Genomic DNA, 25,751 nt, shown 5'->3' on the forward strand with positions numbered 1-25,751 from the left:
TTATATACAGTTGTAGTCAGAATTATTAACCCCCCTGAATTATTAGCCCCGTTTATGTTTTCCCCCAATTTCTGTTTAACAGAGAGAAGATTTTTTTTCAACTCATTTCTAAACATAATAGTTCTAATACCTAATTTCTAATAACTGATTTATTTTATCTTTGTCATGATGACAGTAAATAATATTTGACAAGATATTTTTCAAGACACTTCTATAGAACTTAAAGTGACATTTAAAGCCTTAACTAGGTTATTAGGTTAACTAGGCAGCTTAGGGTAATTAGGCAAGTTATTGTATAATGATGGTTTGTTCTGTAGACTATCAAAAAATATATACAGTAGCTTACAAGGGCTAATAATTTTGAGCTTAAAATAGTTCTTAAAAAAATTAAAATAGCTTTTATTCTAGCCAAAATAAAAGAAATAAGGCTTACTTCAGAAGAAAAAAAATATTATCAGACATACTGTGAAAATGTTCTTGGTCTGTTAAACATCATTTGGGAAATATAAAAACAAATCAAAGGGGGGCTAATTATTCTGACTTTAACTGTAAACCTGTTATCCTCAATGATTATGTAATATTTCTATCATATTTTGACTATTTGTTTTCACAGATGTTATTTGAAACCCTACTAAAACATTTATGACACATTCTATTTATAAAAAAATCACTTTTCTAGATTTTAATTTGATGCTGATAAAAAAATGGGACGTCTCTTCTTTGACCTAAAATCAAAACTAGGGTAAATATATCTCGTTTTCATATTATCCTTTGATTGTTAGTCTTCTCTTTATGTGTTTGCAGCTTTACTTATGTAAATCTAGACCTTGAATTTGCAGAGTTGTGATTGAATCAGGCCACAAAAGTTTCCACATCAAATGTTTCTACATCAATTGAGCCTGTCACTTCCCTTTGTAGCATTTTCTTTGACAACAAGCTCAGTCTCCTTGTGATAATTAAACCTCATTTATAACCACTAAACGGGCTCCATTGGCATTTCTTTTCAAAAGAAACCATAATAGGACTTTAATAAAAAATATATCCGCAGCAAATTAATGAGGCAAATTTGATCTGATAGCCTAGTTAATGCAAAAGTCTTGTTTGGGAATGTCTATTTAAGATGAAACACAATTTTTGTACGATGTCGTTATGTAACAACCTAAATAATTGACAAGCAGAATTTGGGCCATGGTGTCAGGAGAACACATAAATGTCTAAAGTTAGTTTATTCCAAATACAACTGCTACATTTCTGATAATTACTGATAATTCAAGAGATTGTGGAAAAAATATTCATCTCTGATCTATGTAAACATTCTTGTTGTCTAGGCAAACAAAATCAACAGAGAACGGAATTCATCGTTGTTATTTTTGTATTACGACGCCATCTGTTGGACACAGGCAGTACCATCACCATAGTTTTATTAGAAGATGAAGCCGTTTAAAAAACCTATAACTATTTAAAAAGTTTTATAACAATTAACTACATAATCATGTATACCTGCAATTTTGCAATAAGGCATATTTATATATAGTTGAAGTCAGAATTATTAGCCCCCCTGAATTATTAGCCCTTCTGTTTATTTTTCCCCAATTTCTGTTTAACGGTGAAAATATTTTTTCAACACATTTCTAAACATAATAGTTTTAATAACTCATTACCAATAATTTATTTTATATTGCCATGATGAAAGTAAATAATACTTTACAAGATATTTTTTAAGACACTTCTATACAGCTTAAAGTGACGGCTTAACTAGGTTAATTAGGTTAACTAGGCTGGTTAGGGTAATCAGGCAAGTTATTGTATAACGATGGTTTGTCTGTAGATTATCAAAAAATATATATAGCTTTAAGAGGCTAATAATTTTGACCTCAAAATAGATTTAAAAAAATAAAAACTTCTTTTTTTATTCTAGCCAAAATAAAACAAATAAGGCTTTCTCCAGCAGAAAAAAAATATTATTAGACATACTCCGCTAAACATCATTTGGGAATTATTAAAAAACATTCAAAGTCGGCTAATAATTCTGGCTTCAACTGTATATATATATATATTAATTCATTATATATTTACACACACATACACACACACACACAATGTATGTATGTATCTTAATACATTTATATACATATTAATGAAATCAAATCACTATATTGGACTGGTCTTTTAAATCAAATTATTTTGTGTGTGTTTTTTTTTTTAACAGGGGCCCAAATTATTTAATGTTATTCAAATAACATAAAAACTGTTTTGTAAACAAATTTATTTAAACAATGTTCAATAAACGAGACCACTAAATTACATAAAATATTAGTAATAAATAAAATAGTAATAGATTAAAAATAAATATACTTAATAAATTGAAATGTGATTGGATGTTAATTGGATGTAAAAAAAAAAAAATACTTTGAGATAGGACTTTGAGATAAGGCCAAGAAGGTCGCTGGTATGTATGAGGCACCAAGTAGGATTTAAATCAAATTTGCTTATCATCACATACATAAAACACACCTATAAATTGCTTGCATATACACCTATACTATTGGATGTTCAACAACAATAAATAAATAAAAATAACAATAAAAAAATTATTATTATTTTTTTTTATAATAGTAGGAATATACACCCACAACGACACACGCACTTACATGCATACACTTTGCTGCATGCAAACACGCCTATACAAACTCGCATATATATAAACCTGATCTATACATATATGCACCCATCCTCTCGCATATAAATATAAACTCATGCACAGACCCAAATAACACGTGCAAACATGCAATCAAATAAAATTCACAAGCGTGTATACAATTAGTTGTGTATATACATATATGCAAGTGATTTCATATGTGTATGTGCATGAATTTCTTAGTGTAAAAGGAAGTAGTTTAAAAAGTAGTTTAATTTTGTGTAAGCATAAATGGACGAGATCATTATTTATCATGAATCAGGTTATTGTTACTAAAATTAAAAATGAAAACAAAGATATTAAATGTTTTATTCTTATTTTAAAATAACAAATTAAATGTTACAAAAAAACAACGAACAATAGATTGATTCAATAGATCGATTTGTATACCCTTGACAAATAAAATGAGGCTATGTATAAGACAGTCTTACCTCCCTGATTTATACTTGATGCCGATGTCTGTGGGAGTCACCATTCAAAATAAAGTGCCCCTTATAATGTCTCATTTCTCATCATAATAAATTAAAATGACGATATATGACAGCTGAGCAGAATCTGTGGGAAAAATAAACCCTAAAAACTCTGACCAATGAGGAAAGTTTACTCGCAAGTGACTTTTTTTAACTATTTTGGTCCCTTTAAAAACTTTGCTGGGTGAAAGTGAATCGCACCAATAACTTATAAATGTATAAAAATATACATTGTAACAATTTAAATCCCAGTTTTGGAACAAAACAATCGATCTACAGGTGTGAAAGAACCCTTAAAAATCCAACACGCCGCCTCATAGGTTCGGTTGGATAAACTTAATTGGCCGTAGTGTGTGAACGGAAGAGTGTGTGGGTGTTTTTCAGCGCCTATGGTTTACTCTCAGTTATGTCTGAAAGGGCATCAGCTGCATAAAACCATAGCATAAAACATATGTCAAAGTAATTGGCAGTTCATTCGTAAAGTGGTGAGTGTCAACAATAAAGACATTTTTTAATATAAATTGATATTAAAATAGACGCTATAAAAGACCATAAAATAGAGCTAAAATGTGAGAGTGTCTTATGATAAACGGAACATCACCCCATATGCAAGGCTAAAACTTATTCCTTTCATAATTGTAGTTTTGGTACAAACTCTATAATGTTACTACAATTTATAACTGTTTCCGTATTTTATGAAGAAAAAAATCACAAGGTTCCTTTGAGCTTTGAGATTTCTGCCAGGAATAAAGACATTATATTTCTCCACCTCGAGAAAATGTCTGTTTGTGTGCCAAAATTGAAGGTTAGCCAGCCTGACTGAGGCTCCTGAAGGTGTCCTGATGTGTTTCCCGCTCTCAAATTTCAGACTTGAACTCTTAAAAGGTTTTGAATGGGCAAATTGAAGGGGAACGAGGCAAGCATGGTGTACATTATACTGTAAATATGCAGTCATTTAAATTATGCGATCTACGGAGTTGATTTATCGAGGAAGCGTGTCAAGACATCTGGACTTTATTACGATTAAAAACACAGCTTGTGAAGACCTGCCTTTCAAGCATTTTCTTTCGAATACAGTTCCAGAATTTGCATAACAAACAACCAGTTGCTTCTGGAACTCCACCTGGCTCCATTTTAGCAGACTGACATTAGACAAGAAGGGAGTTCTCTCAGTTTTATTATATTACGCAAAGGATATAAGACAGAAAGGCATCCAAGGTAAAGTATACATCATGCTTTTGTCTTTGGTAACTATACTTCTTTTGCTTGGAGTGGAACAAGCTCAAAGGACAACTCCTGATTTTATCATGGAATATTTTCAGAGACAACTTCAGCAGATGGAGGTAAGACATGTCTTTTTTCTTAAGAGAAATTGTTTTGTGGCCAAATTTGTTCTTTTAACACAGAAACTAGTTAAATATATGATGCATTGTATGTCATGCAGCTTTAGGACTTTTAAAAGTACTTTAAATATCTATAAAAAACATATACTCCATATAGTTTTGTTTACTGTACAAAATGTAAATTTACTTACCTTTAAGTGCTTCCAAACCTCCAAACACAAATGAAGATATTTGGAATAATGTTGACATCAACTGTTGGAAAGATACCATGAGAGATTGGGAGTCAGTGGCTACCATTTACCAAGACTCTTGAAAAATCTACTTTTATGTTCAAAAAAAGAAAGACATACAAATAGGGTAGAAAGAGGTGGAAATGCTGAGTAAATGGTGATAGTTTTCATTTTTTGGGTGAACTGTACCTTTAAGTAAGATGTGTTATTGGGTCTTATTGGTTCTGGAACAACATCTTTACAACATAACCCTGTCTATGACCCCAATCTAAATATAAACTAGTCATAACACCAGAAGAATGTAACGGCGTAACCATTTCTGTTTATCTAAAATGTGATTGATAATTTGGAATGTTGCTCCAAGACTAACAAGGATCCTGCTCTTTGTCCCACTTGGCCAAATAGTATTATGCTAACTAAATTGTCTTATAAGCATTTTACTCTCACTGACCAACTTATTAGCTGACACATTGGGCCTAGGGAAAAACCTTTGTGGCAATATCTCAACAAGGTACATACAGTTTAAGTCAGAATTATTAACCCCTTAAATTATTAGCCCCGGTTATTTTTTACCCCAGTTTCTGTTTAACGGAGAGAGGATTTTTTTCAACGCATTTCGAAACATGATAGTTTGTTCTGTACAGTATCGAAAGAAAATATAGCCTAAAAGGGCTAATGAATTTGATCTTAAAATGTTTTTTTAAAAATGTAAAACTGATTTTAATCTAGCCAAAATAATACAAATAAGACTTTCTCCAGAAGAAAATTATCAGACATACTGTGAAAATGTCCCTACTCTGTTAAAAATCATTAGGGAAATATTTAAAAAAGAAAAGAAATTCAAAGGGGGGCTAATAATTCTGACTTGAACTGTATGTGTGTGCAATGACTGCATCATACAATTGCCAGTGATTTGTTGGCTTTGCATACATGATGCAAATCTTCTGTTCAGCCACATGCTAAAGTTGCTCTTGTGGATTTAGATCTGGTGACTGTTGAGCCATTTGTCTTATAGTAATTTTATTCTGCTTTGAGTAGTTTCCTCTTCTGAAGCATTGGCTAATAATAAGGGGCCTATTGTTTAGTCGACTACCAGCATCCTGAACAATTGATATAGCAGAAAGGATCCAGGTTGTATGCGCCAAAAGTTTACAGTATAATCCAAATGTTCCTTTAGAAATTGAGACCTGTTATATAAGGCCACCGTTTTCCAAATTTTTTTTTGTCTAATTTTGATAAGCCTGTGTCCATTAAAGCCTCAGTTTCCTATTCTTATTGGACTAAAATGGAATGCAGTGTGGAATACTCAGATTAGCTAGTCATGTACCAACAACAATACTGTGCCACCATAATAGGTTACTTCGCCCAAAAAATTAAATTATGTTACTAATTAGTCAAGCTCATGTCATTATAAATTAAGATAATTTATTTTTATGTGTGCACATAGATTGGTAATATTCTGACTGAACCATTGCAAAAACCTAGACTGTTTTGACATTAATTTTGGTATGTTTCTGAATCAGAGAGCTCCCAAATTTCATCCAAAATATCTTTATTTTCTTTATGAAGAGGGTTTTAGAATGACATAAGGGTGAGTAATTATTGACAGAATATTCATTTTTGGGGGAACTGGGTATGTAAGTAACTTAAAAACCCTTCCTCAGTTTGATGTTTAGTCTTAACGTCGGCAGAAATCGCAAAAAAAAAAAAAAATTGCATCATGTATCATAAAAATATCTTGTTTACATGCCTTCTGTAAATGCACAGTTTAGTTGCTCTTCTGATTTGTCATTTAGATATTATTAATAATGTGAAGTTGAATAGAAGTATGCTCTAAAGTGGCAGGCCATTGTACAAGTGATTAAATATACTGTAGCAGTGAGTCATATGGTATTTTCATGCATTTATCTAAACAGGGACGGCTGATCAAATGTGAGCAAGATTTCCAGCACTTCAGTCAAAGAATGTACGACATGTCCAAAGAGATACACGATCAAACAGGCAAGATGAACATATTGAGATCAGAGGTCAAAAGTAATGTTGACACCTTTGCTTTGCGCTTGGACCGAGTGAAGAGAGAAGTGGAATACCTGCAGAATAAGATCCCTGACACCGCTCAGGTCGACATTGAGGACTCGCTGCTCGAGCGTCAGGTCAAAGAAGAAAAACTCAAAAGGACATCTGTTATCCCTAAAGACAAAGGTAAATAAGAAGTTTAGTCATCTGTCTTGTTGAATTTACTTCACAGCTAAAAAAAAACAATGGCAAACAATAGGATTGTGTTTGTGCTTCTTAGATATCGCCAGCTATGGGCCAGTCATAAATATTACACCATTTTGAATTGTTTTTTATGGACAAATGTGAACAGGGATTGCTTTCAAACTTTTAAATATAAAAATGAAAAGAGTTTCTTACATTGTTGTCATCTACCCTTAGTTTTGTGAGGTTTAGTTTTCATTTATGATGTTTTTTTTTATACAGTGTTTAATAATATATATGCTGCTGCTGAAGTTACGATACTACAGTAATTTGTTTAAATAAATGAACATGGCAAAAGCTAAATTAATTGTTTTAATGCTAAAACCTCACTCCTCTGAACTCTAAAGGTGCTCTAGCGACAAACACAAGAGGCCATGGTCTTTAGCCTCCTTGTTAGAGCAACCGACTTCCATACAAAGAATCGCCAGTTCGATCCCAGCTCAGAGCGAGCAAGGTAGTGTAGGACCGGCAGGGATACGTTGGTGCCGTGACCCGCATGGGGGTGAGGTTTACAGGGGGTGAGAGTAACGGAAGCCAGCTAGCGAAATGCTGTGGAGGTAATCCTCACTCCTTTGACCACTAAAGATGCTCTGGTGACAGATGCTAGATGCCATGGTCTTTGGCCTCTTTGTTAGAGTAACCGACTCCCATGCTGAGAATTGCCAGATTGATCCCAGCTCGGAGCAGATTGAATAGTGTAGGACCGGCAGGTAACATAGACATCGCATGAAAAATATATTAAGGCATGTAAATATTGCTAAAATTACATGTGTATACATATTTATATAAGTGTATACACTGCTATATTAACATCATCTGTAGTACTAATAAATAATTTGGTGAAATGGTGCCAAAATATTAAATATTTAAAGAAGAAATGCTTGGAAAAAGGCATAATCTACTAAACTTAATATATATTTTGCATATATTATAATTCTATATAATTTCATAATATTTTTTTCTTGATTCTTCCAGACTGCAGTTCGGAGCTTGTAGGTATCAAATCCCTTAAAATTGTCAAAAAGGCAGGTGATGTCAATGGAGCCTGGATGAAGGATCCAACAAAGGGTTCTGCGAAGATTTACTTTTTTAGTGGTGATCGAAACGGTACAATATTGGCATTTAATTCTCTGAAGGCTTTTACTGATACTAACTCCACCAAAAAGATGGAAATTATCAGTCTTCCTTTCCCCTGGCATGGAACTGGCCATGTGGTCTACAACGGTTTTGTGTACTACCACCATGCAGACACAAACAATGAGATCCTGAAGGTCCACCTCAACAACCGTACGGTAGTCGATCGAGTTCTGCTTCATGGAGCTGGTCGAATGCCAGTTTATTCTCTCAGCCCGCACACCCTGCTAGACCTCGCTGTAGATGAAATGGGGCTTTGGTCAATCCACGCAGATCCAGACTACAGTGGAAACTTGGTGATCACCAAACTGGACCACAATAGCCTGGCCGTGGAGCACACTTGGGATACCAATTGCAATAGTCGTGATGCAGAAGCAGCTTTTATGATCTGTGGTACCTTATATGTGGTCTACAACTCTCATTATGGCGGAAGGTCCAGTATTCAGTGCTTGTTTGATATCCATGATACCATCTACATCGAAAGCATCCCTGTGCGTTTCTTTCCAAAACGTTACACCAGCCACTCTGCTTTGCGTTTTCACCCCAAGGATAAGCAACTGTATGCTTGGGATGATGGTTATCAGACCATCTATAAGTTAGACATCAAGAAGATATAATGTGGGTCAGGTTAAACTGAGGTCCTTTTTTTCCCAGCAGTGCTTTATTCTTCTTCCCAGTCACATCCAATCTGCTTGTAATTTAATGGAAGCCATTTTATAGTGCACTTTGTTGTTGTGCCAGATAGTAATTTCCTGAAAAACAAAGGACTCTTTGACTTCCTCGGTTCTGTCATAGAGCAGCACATATCATGTATGCAGTCTTTCTATGATTAGAGACAGTAAAATATGTTTATCCAACAGCAAATAAATAGTATACAAAAGCAAAATCTGCAAATTGTCTCTCAAGGAATATAGTTTGCACAAAGTATATTATGTTTGTCTTTCAAGTTCACTGCTATTTTTTTAGATTAAGGCTTATATAGGATCATGTTTAGTTATATAATTATAGTTTAATTTCAATCAGCTGCTCATTTAATGTTTTTCCTCAATCTAAAAGTTGTGTTTTATATACATCAGAAGAAAGTCACATACTTCTTGAATGGCGTGAACGTGAATAAATTAATAGCAATTTTTCATTTTTAAGCATAACTTCAAAATATATTAGGCTAATTTTTAGTGCAAAGATGCTTCAAACACACTGCATCCACACAAGTACATTCAATTTACTTTTGGAAAATCATTTGTAGGTTTACCTTTATAAATTTGTACATTTGTGGTCCCTTTTGTAAACGTCTACCTGCTCGATTAACAGCCTCTGCCATGCGCATGCGCACTTGTGAATGCTTGCTGTTTTCGTGAACTTCAACGGTATGTACAACAGATGGCAGTGCTGTTCTCTCTCAGATTTACAACACCACCTGAACGTATTAAATATCAGTTTCGGAGTATATTTGAGGGGAAAAAAACGACAAAAATAAATTACGTATGTTGATATGTGATATTTTATTAGCTTATTCTGTCATTTAGCGATAACCACATCCGTATAACCACAAACAAGCGTATTTTACCGCTCTTAACGTTAATTGTGCTTGTGAAAATGTTACCCCCAGTAACCTTTTCCAAATTACAATAGTTCCTCTGTACTTTTCACATTTTATCAGTATTACTGAGAGTGTTGCTGTACTTTATTTGCTCATAGTATGGAAATTGTTTAATAAATCCCGCCTCTTACAACACGTGACAGCTGATTGGTTAGAGGAAATGTATCTCATATGGCTTTATTATATGGAGCAGCGCAGTTCTATCATAACACATGAGCGGGAATCCAGTTGACAACAAGAGGATTAAACATCACTCGGGATCGGAATTACTACCAGTAAAGGTAAGTTGATTTTCAAAAACCAAATGTTATCGTTACCTTTTTTTTTGCTTATGAACAACTTTTTAGTCATTTTAAGCAGCATTACGGAGGTGTAATGTCATTTCACAAAGTTTAGGTGATGAAGCAGATTGTGAGCAATTAATGTATTGTATTTTGTATTGTTATTAATTATTATATCAGTTTTTTAATTAATGTATTGTATTTTGTGTTGTTATTAATTATTATATCAGTTATCAATATCAATAACATTTGTTTGTTGTGCTATATAGCAGTATGTGTATGTTAAATGATCAAATTGTGCATAACGTGAGTACATAAGGCATAATGTTCATCAAAAGCTTATTGTAAAATATAGAAAAGCTTTTGAAATTAGTTGTTTTAATAAATTGTGATATTTGACAAGTTTAATAGTGGAAAAAACGTAGTAGTAGTGAATAAATTAGTATTTTGGAACACTCTAAGAAATGTTGGGTTGTACTAACCAAACATTTGGTCAAATATAGACAAGTCCAACGTTTTTAAATTAAATGTTTCAACCCAACTGTTGAGTTTTCCATATATTACCTAGCATTGGGTTAAAACAATCAAACATTTTTTTAGAGTTAAGTAATTGTATAGATTGTCAGTTTGTGTGAATTTATTGATTTACTAATTTTATTGATTCGCTAATGTTCATAATGTTAATTTCATGAAAATTGGTTTGCATTTAAGTTCTGTATTCACCTTATCCATAATTTGATAATTCAACTTACACATACTGCTATATAGCAAACGTATAATTATCAATAACAATACAAGATACAATAAATTAATTAGAATTTAATTATTCACTATGAAAAACAATCTGTTAACTGACCTAAACTTTGTAAAATGACTTTAGCATTGGGTTAAACCAATCAAGCATTGTGTTTAAAGTTAAGTAATCTCTTAGATTGTCAGTTTCTGTGAATTTAATTGATTTACTCGGTATGTATTTTAAATTTTGAACAATTGTCATTTAATGCAAAAGACTTATTTTACAGTTTGAAGAAATGTCATTAATAGTTTTAGAACAAAAGAAAGTTTAGGTAATATTAAACAGGGATTTTCTCTTTACTTAATAATTTTCCATTCATCCATACTGTGAATCTGATTAACTTGTGAAGTTTAAATTATATTTGCACACATTTTTATATTTTTTATTTTATATTAGTACCCAAATAAAATGTACTGTCATGACCAAAAGAGCAATAATCACTGACCAGAAACGTAAACTTAAAGGTTATTGGTCTGTCAAATCCTGAAGGATCTACAGTAGGTAGATAACTAGGTCATGCAGTGTAGCAAGTATGGTCTTAGATTAGCAGTTATCTGACCCCATATACACAAATATTCTGCTATTTGTTTGGAATTGCAGCCCGTTGCAGTTCTTGGTTCTGCCTGTTACTATTCATTGTCCATGTTTGTTTTACTGCCAGTTGTTATTATAGTGTATAAAGCCTCTTCCTTCAGTCCTGACCCCAGTGGGCTCAATGAGGAGACACATTTTGTGCTGCAAAGGAGATTTTATTGGTAATGACTATGAGGTTCAGAACAAAGCTGTCTGTGAAGATCATGTGGCTTAGAGAAAAGGATAAAGGCTTTTTTATTTGTCCACTACTTCCCCTGGTTTGTGAAAACAACACACAATTGTATTGCTCTTTGATAACCACCAATTAGAAACAATCAGAAATAAAAGAGTTTAATATCATCATTTTTGTTGTGTTTGTTAAAAGGATTGCATTGTCAGATATGCTTAATGTCGAACTATGAACAATCTTCATGACCTTTGGCTCCATTGTGTATTCTATGACCTTTACCTTTCTGTTTTCCCTAGATTTTGAGGTCATTGAATATTGTTCAGCGTTTTTTTAGCATCTTAGCAGTTCAATCAATTCTTGTAAAAAACAAGCCATTGATTTTCTGATTATTTGTGGTGGAAAGGTTGAACAATAATGTGTTGTTTATGAAAATGAAAACTGTGGAAGCATGGTGTTCATGTTGTTGTGAACTGACACACAAAAAAAAGCCTCGGGCTCCTCTGTCGTATGATTACCGTCACCTTATTTCCATAGAGGTGTGCACACACACACACACACACACCATGTCCTGATTGACCAGTTTTACCACAACCGTTTCATTCCCACAGTTATAATTTGAAAATTACAGTGATTCTCTCATTGAAATCAAGTAGTTAAGAAGAAGTTCAAGCAAAAATAAAAGCCTGTCATTATTTACTCACCTTCATGTTATGTACTTTATGACTTTCTCTTTTCATGTAAAAGAACGTTTTGATCCATCAATTCAGTCTGGAAGAAAACAACCCTTGTTTGGATGCATTAATGAAAACTTGTGACTTGAATTAAAATGAAGCACTTTTGGAAATTGGAAACAACAAACTTTTGCAGACTCTAGCAGGGTTCAACGCTAGGGATTATTTCTAATGGCCCGATTGGCAGGTGGTTCAGATTTTTACTTGCCCTGCCAAAATTTTCTCTGGCCCCACCAAAAAAGAAGTTAGCCATTTAATTATTCAGCATAACTTTTCTTTAAATTCAGCTGACAATTTAAAATGATTTAATGTAAATACAATACTAATTAAATTAACTAAAGTGAATGGTGTAGTTGAAAACTACAACAGTTTAATGTTTTTTGTTTGTTTAACCCACCAAATTGCCTAATTTTAGAAACTGGCTCATTATATCAGTCTATAATACTGTCTATATATTTTTTTCATTTATTTGCGAACCTAGATTTAAAATGCTTTTCACTTATTGTTCTTGCTTGATCCATCAACATAGTAATCATATTAGCCTATGTTTAAATCAATTATGGCCTTTGAGTTTTTTTTTTTTTTAATGTAGACTAAGATTGCTAAAGAAAATAATAATAATAATAATAATTCCTTACATTTATATAGCGCTTTTCTGGCCACTCAAAGCACTTTACACAATGGGGGGGGGGGGTCTCCTCATCCACCACCAGTGTGCACACCAGTGTGCAGCATCCACCTGGATGACGCGATGGCAGCCATTTTGCGCCAGACCGCACACCACACACCAGCTGATTGGTGGAGAGGAGACCGAGTGATGAAGCCAATTGAATATGGGAATGGTTAGGAGGCCATGATGGACAGAGGCCAGTGGGCAGATTTGGCCAGGATGCCGGGGTTAAACCCAAGCGGCAACCTCCCGCTCTTCCTCGGGAAGCCAATAAGGAAGTAACTAAAACTGCAATTCATCCGGAATTCCGCTAGTCCTGGCCGCTCCTGGCCGCTCCTGGCTCCATAATAGAGCAAATTTCAATTGAGCCCACTGTTAGAATGGCCAACTTTACAGCAGATAAAAAGGTGTTTACAGCCTGGTACAAAAAAAGACTTTGGTTAATACAGCTAATATTACCCTTCATGACAACTGTGAGGGGGGTGAATTTTTTTATAACTGATCCGTTTCCTTTATATTGAGTTATATTATGTTTGCATAATTAAGGGCGTGGCCACTTGAGTGACAGCTAGGTCTCGCTGATCACCGTCACCTCACTTCAACTGACTCCGGCAGATTAGCCACTGATTTTGGCATATTCATCGTATTTCTGTGTTGTTTTATGTGGCTTTACACAGTCAACTGCCTTTTGGACTTGTTTCCTACAATTATCAGATAGCATGGCATGCTGTGTGCACTTAATTGTGCTCACAAACCCTTCACGTGGCCTCCATTTCCCATGTGAGTAAAGTTATACACTTATATACCATCTCTATACATGTATTCGTTTTATTTAAGATCATTTATCGTTTATATTTATATTTAGAGCTGTAATGCACTCCAGAATCTGACGGATTGATTAGCTGTAGGCTCTAGAACAGTCATCTGAAGCGTTGTCATACAGTGTTATGCTGGATTTCATCAATAGTCCTGCATTTACTAACACAGACTATATCTAAAGTGTTTGGAAGTAATTCGCGTTTTCCTCCTGTTGAAAAATGTCATAAGAACAATACTTAGTGGTTTAATCTATTACAGCAGTGTTTTTAAAAGTCTAAACATTTTATTGATATAGTGTACAGCCAAGCACATGTGGTCAGAACACAAACGAGTCGTAGGTGATAAAGTATTAAGCGTTTTCCCAAAGTATAGTGTGTCTAAACCAGGTCCAAGCTAAATGCCAGCAGGTGTCTGTAGCTCCGCTCACTCTCCGCCTCTTGCCCTTGTTTGGTATCTCGCCGTGGGTCCAATGACGCGCGAACAAAATGGCAATGGTTGGCCGCGTCTACTTTTGGCTTCTTTTGCGCTCTTCAGAAACCTATGGGTGACGTCACAGATGCTACATCCATATATTTTACAGTCTATGGTTGAACCTCTACTCTTTTTGAAGGACATCCTGGGATTTTTAACGACCACAGAGTCGGAACTTCGGTTTAACGGTGCTTACTGAGCAGTATAGCATCCCCTTCATCATACTGGGGCATTAGGACCCACACAGACCGCAGGTTGGTCACCCCTTACTGGCCTCACTAACACCACTTCCGGCTTGCAACCTAGCTTCCTCATGTTTTCTCCCATCCAGGTACTGACCGGGCGCAGCCCTGCTTAGCTTCAGTGGACGACCATGTGAGAGTTGCAGAGAGCTAGCTGCTGGCAAAGAAAGTCTATGAACAGGGTCCCTGCAGGGCTGCATTTCTCGTCACAACACAGGGACTGCAGTCTGATCATGAAGCAATGTTGATCTTTACTGTCGAAGTGTCAAAATGAACAAAACAAATGAACAAAACTATTGCCCTAATACAAAATATATGATTTAAATATAAAAAAATATATCAGATGGTAATTTCGGTCAATTTTTTTCAGTCAACGGATAAACAGCACTCGGTTATATTTCAGTATGCTTTCACTTTCATATTAGACATGAAATGCACATTTGCTGGTAGAAATGACATCCTGCCCAACTCATCATTCTCTCTTCATATAGCCGTATGATAGCCATTACACAACCATAATACACTGTGATATAGCCTGGTTTGTTTGATCGTTTTGTTTCAATACAATTGATCTGCTTAATCGAGCCAAGACCACCTCATTCTGGCGATCTCAGATCGATTGATTTGGCGCGGACTGGAGAGTGATGGCAGGATTCACATATGCCATGAACCTCTCTTACTGGGCAAACGAGACCAGTTCCAAAACAAACATTTGGGCATGAAAGCACACAATTGACAAAAAGTCACAGCCAAATTAAACTGTAGGGACAAGGCAGCACTGGCACCGATCAGGCCAGTAATCATTTTGTATACTGTCCCGAACGTCTTGCACGCTGGCCCTGGGCAGTCCTTCTTGTTGAGCTCTGTCTAGAAATACGCAAAATGCAAACAGCCCCTAAAAGGCCGCTGTCATTTGCAATCTCCATCAAGTGATCTTCTTGCAGAGCCATGCTGGATTCACCTGATTTCTTGACAACTAGGTTGCGAATCCATACCTTTTTTTTGTTACCGCAGTTTGTGGGTTGTTCACTGGGTCTTTTCCCCTTAGAAAAGACATTTTTCAAAGACTTCTGTTTCTTTCTTATTTTGCTACTTGTGGGTTAAATTTGGGGCTCAAGTGACCGAGACGTAAGCGAGAGAGTACAGTTATTTTTCAAAATAAAAGACTTTTCAAAATAAAAGATTATTCAGACTCAGATAATAAATAAAATGTAAATAATTAATGATTTCTTGTGTGGCCCGGTAACAATTGATCCACAGACCGGTGGTTGAGGACCACTGAGCTAGGGGATAAATTGAACTAAGGCAACATGATTTTTCTACTAATTGTCCACTGCTAAAAATGTTTAAAATATGACACGACCCACCACAGAGCTCACTTAGGCCGCCTTGTGTGCCGGGACCCCCCTTTTGGGAATGATTTCTGATTTCATGATTTCTGTTCCATAGGATGTAATAAAGATGACAACTCCCATAATTCCCAACTCAGTCACACTCTGACAGCAGAAAGTCATACATACATGTAATGTGCTATATTTTAGGTACATACAGGTTATGTTTTTATCACACCACATGCCCTTGTTAAGTTAAATACAGTTTAACAACCATCTACAACTACCCATCTTTCACTTCAGCTGTCGCTCATTAAACCATTTACATGAATTCTCCTGTCATGCTTTTATTTAGACGTGTCCATTCTCCAGGTTTAGTGATTGAAGTCTAAATTCCCAGTTGCATTTTGTACAAAATTGTATAATTTCCAGTCTTTCAACTTGTCTTCTGTGACTTGGATCCCATTTTGGTGGACAGACATAGAGAGCTCTGGACATCCCATGCAATATGCATTGGGCAGTATTGATGTCAGAGACCTGTAGGACAGAGCCGTGACGTTTTGCCCCAAGAGCACAGGGCTTTTCCTTGCGCCTGACATTTTTCTAAGCCTCGGTACCACAGACGAATGCACCTGCTCGAGACTGACATTTCTCCTGTTACTGCGGAGGAGTGCAGTGTTCAACCCAGTCTGCCAGAACGCATTCGCTCCGGTGAGTAGAGCTCAGCATCGGCCAGGGGTTGAGCCTGAATTCGAACTCACAACCGCCTACGCCGAGTCATGAATCATTGAGTCATGGGCCGTGCGAGCTGTTGGACATTGTGACGTTAATATGTGTGGAAGTGTTATGGGAAACTTCTTTATTAATTCGGGGAAGCTTGCTCTCGGCTTGCCTGTGGTGCGGTCATAAGGCGCTGCAACTCAATATCCTTGTTATTTGAACCGGGTTTGTTGTGGATGAGTTGACATTGTGTATGAAAAAAGTAAGCTGTTTGGAGAAGGTAGAGAATGAACCTGCTCGTGTCATCGCAAAAATCTCTTTGTCTGCTGATTCATATACAGTAGTGTACTGACACTGCACCACAAATGTTTTATTTTTTTGATTACTAAATATTCCTAAATTTTAATTAGTTTTTTATTCCCTTTTATTTTTCTGAAATGTGTTTTTTACATAATCATGAAACTTGTTTCAGCAATTTATATATGCAGCAAACAAAACATTTTACAATTACATTTAAGCAGTTGTAATAAGTTAACTAATATACACTCACCCGCCACTTTATTAGGTACACCTTATTAGTACCGGGTTGAACCCTCTTTAGAACTGCCTTAATCCGTTGTGGCATAGATTCAACAAGGTACTGGAAATATTCCTTAGAGATTTTGGTCAATATTGACATGATAGCTTCATGCAGTTACTGCAGATTTGTCGACTGCAGTGAAAATCCATGATGCAAATCTCCCAATCCACAACACCCCTCTTTTGGATTGAGTTCTGGTGACTGTGGAGGCCGTTTGAGTACCGTGAACTCATTGTCATGTTCAAAAAACCTATCAGCTTGAACCAGTCTGGCCATTCTCCCCTGACCTCTGACATCAACAATTTGCACCCACAGAACTGCTGCTCACTGGATATATATATATATTTTTTGGGCCATTCTCTGTAAACTCTAGAGATGCATGAAAAACCCAGTAGATCAGCAGTTTCTTAAATACTCAGACCAGCCTGTCCGGCACCAACAACCATGCCACATTCAAAGTCACTTAAATCTCCTTTCTTTCCCATTCGGATGCTCAGTTTGATCTGCATAAGACCATGTCTTGACCATGTATGTATGCCTAAATGCATTGAGTTGCTGCCATGTGATTAGAAATTTAGGTTAATGAGTAGTTGGATCGGTGTACCTAATAAAGTGGCTTGTGACTGTGTGTTTTATGGAATAAAATTTTAGATATAGGTATCTATGTAATATGTTTTAGTGTTTTTCAAAATTAAAACAAATTATATTAGAAAAGGGAGGCAGCTTGTGTTATTTATCATTATTCAATATATCGATTCATTGGCGTCACGGTGGCGCAGTGAGTAGCACGATCGACTCACAGCAAGAAGGCCGCTGGTTCGAGCCTCGCCTGGGTCAGTTGGCATTTCTGTGTGGAGTTTGCATGTTCTTCCCGTGTTGGCGTGGGTTTCCTCTGGGTGCTCCGGTTTCCCCTGCAAGTCCATAGACATGTTGTACAGGTGAATTGGGTAAGCTAAATTGTCTGTAGAGTATGTGTGTGAATGAGAGTGTATGGATGTTTCCTATTGATGGGTTGCGGCTGGAAGAGCATCTGCTGTGTAAAACATATGCCGGAATAGTTGGCAGTTCATTCCGCTGTGGCAACCCTTGATAAATAAAGGACTAAGCTAAAGGAAAATTAATGAATCGTGCAGCTTTTTTATAGACTACCAATCAATAGATTGCCAAACAATAGTTGGCAACCATGACTTTTTAACGCATTATATTTAAAACATGCATTTTACCAAAGCATGCACAATACTATAATGTCAGCTGTTCACTGAACACAACACACACACACAAACACACTCGTGTCGAGTCAGTTTAATACAGCTGGTTAAGCTGTTTGAGGGCTGCTGTCTTTGATGTGCTCATATTAAGCTGCGTTGACGTGCTGGCTTTATTGCTCTGACACCCAGTGCTGATGATGCCACTTCCTCCTCCTGCAGAGTTTCTGCTCAAGGCCACCTACTGTATGTGTCCTTTTTTGCTTTTACTGTACGGAGTAGAAATGTCTTACAGCATGAGTGGAAATTTTAATACAAAATGGCTCTAAGATAGTAATGATAATTAAGGATGGTTATTAAAGCACATCATGTTTTTAGCTGATTCTAATGTATATTCAAGTATTGTTCATTTATTTTAATGTATTCAGTGTTATATTATGTTTTTATGTATACAATGTTTGAAAATACTATCAAAAATGTCATGATAGCATACAGTTAAAGGCAAAATTATGTGAAATTGTGTTTTTCCAATATTCCCCAAGTGGGCGATACCGTGGCTCAGTAATAAGCAAGCAAGCTAGTTTGAGTCCCGGCTGGGTCAGTTGGCATTTCTTTGAATTTGCATGTTTTCCCCGTGTTTGTGTTGGTTTCCTGCGGGTGGTCCGGTTTTCCCCACAGTCCTAAGACATGCATAGGTGAATTGAATAAACTAAATTGGCTGTAGTGTATGTGTGTGAATGAGTGTGTATGTGGATGTTTTCCAGTACTGTGTTGCAGCTGAAAGGGCATCCGCTGTGTAAAACATATGCTGGAAAAGTTGGTGGTTCATTCCACTTGGGTGACCCCTGATCAACAAATGGACTAAGCTGAAGGAAAATGAATGAATGAATGTATTCCCCAAGTTACTATTTTACAGAGAGAATTCATTTTCAACATATAATTTTAATGTGTTATTTCTAACACTTTTATTTCATTTGCCTTTGCCCTAACATTAAAAAAAAGATATTTAACAAGTTACTAGCATTCAGCTTAAAGTGCATTTTAAAAGCTTAACTAAGGGTGCTTTCACACCTGTGAATTGATTTAGTTGTTCCGAAACAGAGATTACAATTGTTACATTGTTGCTCTTTGCTCTTGGAGTGGTTCGCTTTCACACTGCAAAGTTTCTAATCGGACCAAAAGAGCTAAAACAAGTCACGTGCTAGTAAACTCTCCTTACATTGGTCAGAGTGTCAGGGTTTATTTTGCAGCGTCCCGCTAAGCTGTCAGGAGAGGTGGTGGTTTGGCGGTGATTGACAGGGTGCGCACGCAACGTGTCTGAGGAGAGACGCGGTGGGGAGAAACTGCGCTAAATGGGCAAACAAAATACGTTCCGAAACAAAAGTGTAGGTGTGAAAGCACCCTAAGTAATTAGCCTAACAGTGTTTGATCTGTAGCTAATCCTTTCATTCATTAATTTTCTTGTCGGCTTAGTCCCTTTATTAATCCGGGGTCGCCACAGCGGAATGAACCGCCAACTAATCCAGCAAGTTTTTTAAGCAGCGGATGCCCCTCCAGCTGCAACCCATCTCTGGGAAACATACACACACTCATACACTACGGACAAATTAGCCTACCCAATTCACCTGTACCACATGTCTTTGGACTGTGGGGGAAACCGAAGTACCCGGAGGAAACCCACTCGAAGGCAGGGAAAACATGCAGACTCCACACAAAAAACGCCAACTGAGCCGAGGTTCGAACTAGCGACCCAGCAACCTTCTTGCTGTGAGGCGACAGCACTACCTACTGCGCCACTGCCTTGGGCAAATAATTTCGACCTTAAAAATGATTTGTACATTTTTAGGAACTACTTTTATCTCTGCTGAGCTAAAAGAAATAAGACTTTCATTAGCAGGAAAGAAAACAGGAAATATTGTGAATATTTTCTTGTCCTGTTAAAACAATGGAAATCATCATTCTTTTTTGTTTTAAACAACATTATGCAGTTTTAAACATGTTTAACAAGTTTCAAGTGAAACCAAGTAATCTGAGTGAATTTGCAAAACTTGTCATTCGATGCTCTCAGGAATCTGCTTTTAGGGCCAAAAACAGAAAGTGATAAAAACTGCTTAAAACAATGAAAATCACAATTCTTTTTGTTTTTAATTACTTTAACTTGCATATTTATATAACATACTTACATAACATGTATTTATATTTTATTAGCTAGACTACCATTTTTTTGAGTCATACAAATTATAACTTGATTTTTTTAGTCAGTTTAATTGATTTAAACTTGACTTAATAAGGCAGTTTATTTTTAAAAGGTTTTACAGTGTATTACAATTTAAAAGTTCTGGATGTTATTTATGATTTATAGCTGCATTCATTTGCTGATTTGGTGCTCGAGAATTTATATAAGTCTTTATTTTCATTAATATTCAGTAAAATGAAATATTCAGTAATATTTTATCATGTTATGACATGGTTTTTAAAGTAAGAAAGCATTTTTATGTAAAAAAAAAACACTTAAATATATATGACATTTTATATGACTATTTAATTTAAATACATAATGAATATGTTAATATTACATTGTATCTTATTTTAATATGAATATTATATTTTAAAAATGTCTGAATTAGGGTTGGGCTGATGCTGACAACACGATGCTGAGCCGGCATCACCGATCCTCTGCCCTGCCCCCGTCGCAAATCTGCTCGTAAAAAAATACACACTTGGGCCCCGTTTACATCAATACGTCTTAGTTTTAAAATGGCATTTTAGAACAAAAATGATCCACATCCACACCATGTTGTACCTAGTTTTTCTGAACAGCCCTCTGCCCGCTGAAAACCACATCACGTGACCACATACACACACAATCACTGCCACACACACTGTCATGCGCTCCTCTAAGCTCGAGAGAGCAGTGCACATCAGACAGTTTATCAAGGATGTACCGCTGGATCCCATCTTATATAGTTGTTAAAAATAATATTTAATTAATCCTGTCTCTATTTAACGAGGTAATGTGTCACAGCGTCAGTATACTGCTTCAGTCTTCCACTTTCACACTTGTACTTAGTAATTTTAGTGGAAACCTCAGATACTGTTGGTTGTGCACCTTTTTTACAGACCAACCTCCGGCCGAAAAAGTGATTGACAGGTGGTAATCTGTGTGTAACTTATCTATTTATTTATGATTTGTTTATGGGTAAAACAGAGACCATGCGGGTCAAGAAACGGTAGGCTACACATAATTAATTCGTTATGAATTAATCAATTATTCATAAATAATTAATTCACTTTCACCTATGACAATGATGACATCGTCCATCGTGATGTTTCACATTAGACATCGAACAATGACAAATTGGTCGACATCGCCCAACCCTAGTCTGAATGTGCTATAATTCTGTAACTGTTGGATACTGACAATGGAGTTGAGGATCTAATTGCTGTGTCTTTATTGACAGAAAAATATAGGATTAAATTCTCGCCTAAGGTATCGCGGTCGTGGATAGAAAAATAATGCGTGTAAATCAAAATACACTGAAAAAAGTGTTGCATGCAGAACTGTTGCAAACAATTTATTTGTGTTGAATTTAAACAATCAAATTAAGTTAAATAATATTCAACTAAATTTGTTTGTTTAAATTTAACACAAATAAATAGTTTACAACCACTTAACTTATAAAAATTGAGTAAATTCAAGGAATCGTCTCTGAATTATTTTGTCATCACGTGTAAAATTATAACGCGCAAAAGCGAGAACTAAACACACACACACACACATATAAATATATATCAAATATATTTTCATAATACAATAATGTTTATACATTTAATATTCATAGGTTTTGAAAAGTGTTGTCAGGAAAAAAACACAATAAGTGAAGACAAAAACTCTAAAAAAAAAATACTAAAAAAAACTTAGTTAAACATGTTCTTGAAGTGAAAGTTTGATGTCAGATGATTTATTAATCACTTAAATAATGATTACTCAGTTTGAATGAGTGCATCTACCTCAAACATGTTCAAGGTCAGAGTTTTCCCACAGTTACAGTATAAAGGTGATCTTTGGATGAGTCAGTTTATCATTAACTGCAGTGTATAGCCCCAAAATGCAGGGACTTCCCACACCGGCTTCTGTTTGCTAATCTAAACATCCTGCAGTAAATGAAGGAGAACGCTTATTTTAACACCACAATCTGTTTTTCTGGCATGCAGACGCCCAACGCTGACAGATTCTGTATTCTGTGATGAAGTTCAGGAGCTTGTTGCAGCACAATAAGAGAATTAGTTGGCTTGTTTGGTTTCACAATGTATCAAAGGGCTTTGGATCCATAGATTGTTGAAGTGTCTACCTGTAATAGATACATTATCTCCTGCAAATACTTGAGTATTATCAAAACTCCTCACATGTCAGAGTAAAGCAAACAATGCTGGACTGATGCGTCTCTCAGAGAAAGTCTCAAAACACTTGGCATAACTTGAAACAAAATAATTAATAACAGATTTTTTATAAAGTTTGGATTAGTGTTTTAGTAATGTTTGTTTTTTTTAACTAAAGCTCCAAAATTATGATTGGGTGGTGGATATATTACAGAAGCTTTTATTTATTTTTTTTAAATACATTTTGTTGTTTTATATATTTTGTTTTATATTTTTATTTTATAAATTTTGTACTTTTTCGTTTTGATAATTTCGGGATTTATTTTTTAAACTTAAAAGTTATTTTGTTCAGCTGATTCATAACTTTATTGATTAATTATAATGATTTATTTACCATTTCAGGCATTGCAGTAGTTTACATTATTTACATTAGCACTATAATTATCCTGTAGTATATCATATTTTTATTATATATATATATATATATATATATATATATATATATATATATATATATGTGTGTGTGTGTGTGTGTGTGTGTGTGTGTGTGTGTGTGTGTGTGTGTGTGTGTATATATATATATATATATATATATATATATATATATATATATATATATATATATATATATATATATATATACTGTATATATATACACACACACACACACACATTTTTTTAAATACAAGTTCACTACCTGAGAAAAGTCTTGTGGCCTATCTAAGTTTAAGGAACACCAAATAATAACTTGACTTCCAGTTGATCAAAAGTGGGATATATGAAAGCCAAAAGCCTCTAGATTGTGCTTATTTGACCAAAAAATAAAATATGATCATGTATTGATTTTGAATGATTTTTGCCCTCTCCTGTGGTTTGTAATGTAATGGGCAGCAGCAGCACAAATGTCTTGACACCTCAGGCTGTTGATGTTGCCATCCACTCTGCAGATCTCTTGCACGCCCCATACTGAATGTAACCCCAAACCATGATTATTTCTGTAAAAATCTTGGGTCCATGCAGGTCCCAATAGGTCTGATTATTGGGATGCAGTTCAACAGATGATTCATCAGAAAAATGTCACTTTTCCAAATGATCAACTTGAAGTTGTTATTATTTGTTGCTCTTAGAACTGGGATGGAAGACTAGACTTTTGTCTAGTAGTGCATTTGCTATGTATGCAACATGTGTAAATTGTGATATATTATCACAATAATAAATGTTGTATAAATATAATTTTGTAAATTTTTAAGCTTTAAAGTGATGATTGGAGTGTTGTGTAATTTCTGTTTAACATATTTTTAAAGATAATAGTTTTAATAACTCTAATAACATTTATTTTATCTTTGCCATGATGACAGTAAAATTTGACTAGATATGTTTCAAGACACTTCTATACAGCTTAAGTGACATTTAAAGGCTTAACTAGGTTATTTAGGTTAACTAGGTAGGTTAGGGTTATTAGGCAAGTTATTGTACAACAATGGTTTGTTCTGTAGACTATCAAAAAATACAGCCTAAAGGGGCTAATAATATTGACCTTAAAATGGTTTTCCAAGCCGAAATAAAACAAATAAGACTTTCTCCAGAAGAAAAAATATTATCAGACATACGGTGAAAATGTCCTTGCTATATTTAGCACATTTCATAATATATGAGTAAAATGCACAACATGTTTATTAATATAAAACAATTTTTGTTGTTGCAATATTTTTGTGTTTTTGAAATAAATGTGAGTGATGTTTGCAAAAGCTGTGAAAACTCATCGCCACAAGCCAGATTACTGTGGTATTTTGGCCGGCCACTTTATTGACCCCAGTCAAAACAGCCCACTGGCCACTTCTCCATGATATAAAACTCTCTCTCTCTCTCTTACCGTAAGTCTATGGGATTTCTACACTGTTAAAGTGCATGTCAGACTCTTCATTACAGATGTGTGTTTCGTCATAATTAACCTGTGGTCTGAATGGCCATCAGTCTCTGTGATAAACAGTGTTAGTGCAGATATTCAGTGCAGTTGTTGAGCTTTGAGCAGAAAGAGGCGTTTTTGTAGGTCCTGCAGTTTACAGTTTGTGTGTTTGTTTTGGCTTATCAGGCTTCTGTAAATAGCGAGGATCATGAGTGCTGCTGCTGTCCCCCATCTCAATTGTTTAAGGCTGGAACAACTAAACAACTAAAAGATTTAAAAATTGTCAGTTAAAGGGACTGACATTGTATTTGATTTTATAATTCTAGGTACAAATTAATAAGTCACTTAAAAACGTTTTTAAGAGTTCCCACTTAGATATGCTTAGCATGTATAGCAGGTTTGGCATGCTGTCCCGGCAGAGAACCCTGAGCTTGGAGATATCGAGCCCAGGGCTCCTGCTCGGACAATAAGCATATCAGGAGATCCGAGATCAAGTAGGTCTCAAGAGCTCCCCTTTAGAAAAGGGAGAAAAAGGGGTGAAAGGGGGGATTCTTCCAAAAGAGAAAATGGAGAAAAGAAGAAAATGATCCATTTATATTAAACTAGGATCACTCTGATTGGATTATTACTGATTACAGATGAGCAGTCAGCAGTGCTCAATCAAATCATGTGCTCCTCTCGAAATTAGTTTATAAAACTTCACTTATAGTAAAAAAGAAGTCAAACTTGAAGCTTTAGACCTTTTAAAATAAATAATAATTTGTCAGCTATATTGCATTTGTTATTGAACTAATAAAAACATAATGTTTAATGTTACTGACTTTCTAGAGTGCAATGTAACTGTACAATGAGAATCTAACAGTATATAAATACATATAAAGCTGAATTAATACTTAAATAAATATTTAAATTGTATAGTTAGAATTGCAATACAAAAATATAGCTTTTTATATTAAGAGCATAATTTGTATTATCAATTGCTATAATTATATATTATGTAAATTAATACAGTATTTACCTACTCCCAGCGCAGTTTATATCGAAGTTGATATTTAGCCACACCATTGAGAACATGCCAACTCCACACAGAAATGCCAACTGACCCAGCGGCTCGAACCAGCG

The 25,751-nt window shown here is 35.2% G+C and overlaps 2 protein-coding genes across 3 annotated transcripts in view; both read left to right on the plus strand.

Moving 5' to 3' along the window:
• Positions 1 to 4,299: 4,299 nt before the first annotated feature.
• olfml1 (olfactomedin-like 1) lies at positions 4,300 to 9,806 on the plus strand. Its single transcript, XM_001342657.9, has 3 exons — positions 4,300 to 4,511; positions 6,658 to 6,943; positions 7,976 to 9,806. The coding sequence occupies exons 1-3, from the start codon at positions 4,401 to 4,403 to the stop codon at positions 8,749 to 8,751; spliced, it is 1,173 nt and encodes a 390-aa protein (XP_001342693.3). The 5' UTR covers positions 4,300 to 4,400; the 3' UTR covers positions 8,752 to 9,806.
• Positions 9,533 to 25,751, plus strand: part of ppfibp2b (PPFIA binding protein 2b) — a 104,467-nt gene continuing 88,248 nt past the window's right edge. Inside the window, exon 1 of one of the 2 annotated variants that reach the window (NM_001326598.1) lies at positions 9,533 to 10,015. The gene's annotated coding sequence lies outside the window, so the exon portion shown is untranslated. The remainder of the gene's footprint in view (positions 10,016 to 25,751) is intronic. The other variant, NM_001002362.2, reaches the window with a different exon arrangement.

This window comes from Danio rerio, chromosome 25, assembly GCF_049306965.1.
Source record: "Danio rerio strain Tuebingen ecotype United States chromosome 25, GRCz12tu, whole genome shotgun sequence".
In the NCBI taxonomy this organism is placed as follows: Eukaryota; Metazoa; Chordata; class Actinopteri; order Cypriniformes; family Danionidae; genus Danio; species Danio rerio.

What these genes read in the sequence shown, in the direction of transcription:
- olfml1 (XM_001342657.9), top strand. Translation starts at nt 4,401, where the DNA reads ATGCTTTTGTCTTTGGTAACTATACTTCTTTTGCTTGGAGTGGAACAA. An exon ending in GACAACTTCAGCAGATGGAG is followed by an intron (nt 4,512 to 6,657) that starts GTAAGACATGTC and finishes TTATCTAAACAG; the next exon opens with GGACGGCTGATCAAATGTGA. An exon ending in TGTTATCCCTAAAGACAAAG is followed by an intron (nt 6,944 to 7,975) that starts GTAAATAAGAAG and finishes TGATTCTTCCAG; the next exon opens with ACTGCAGTTCGGAGCTTGTA.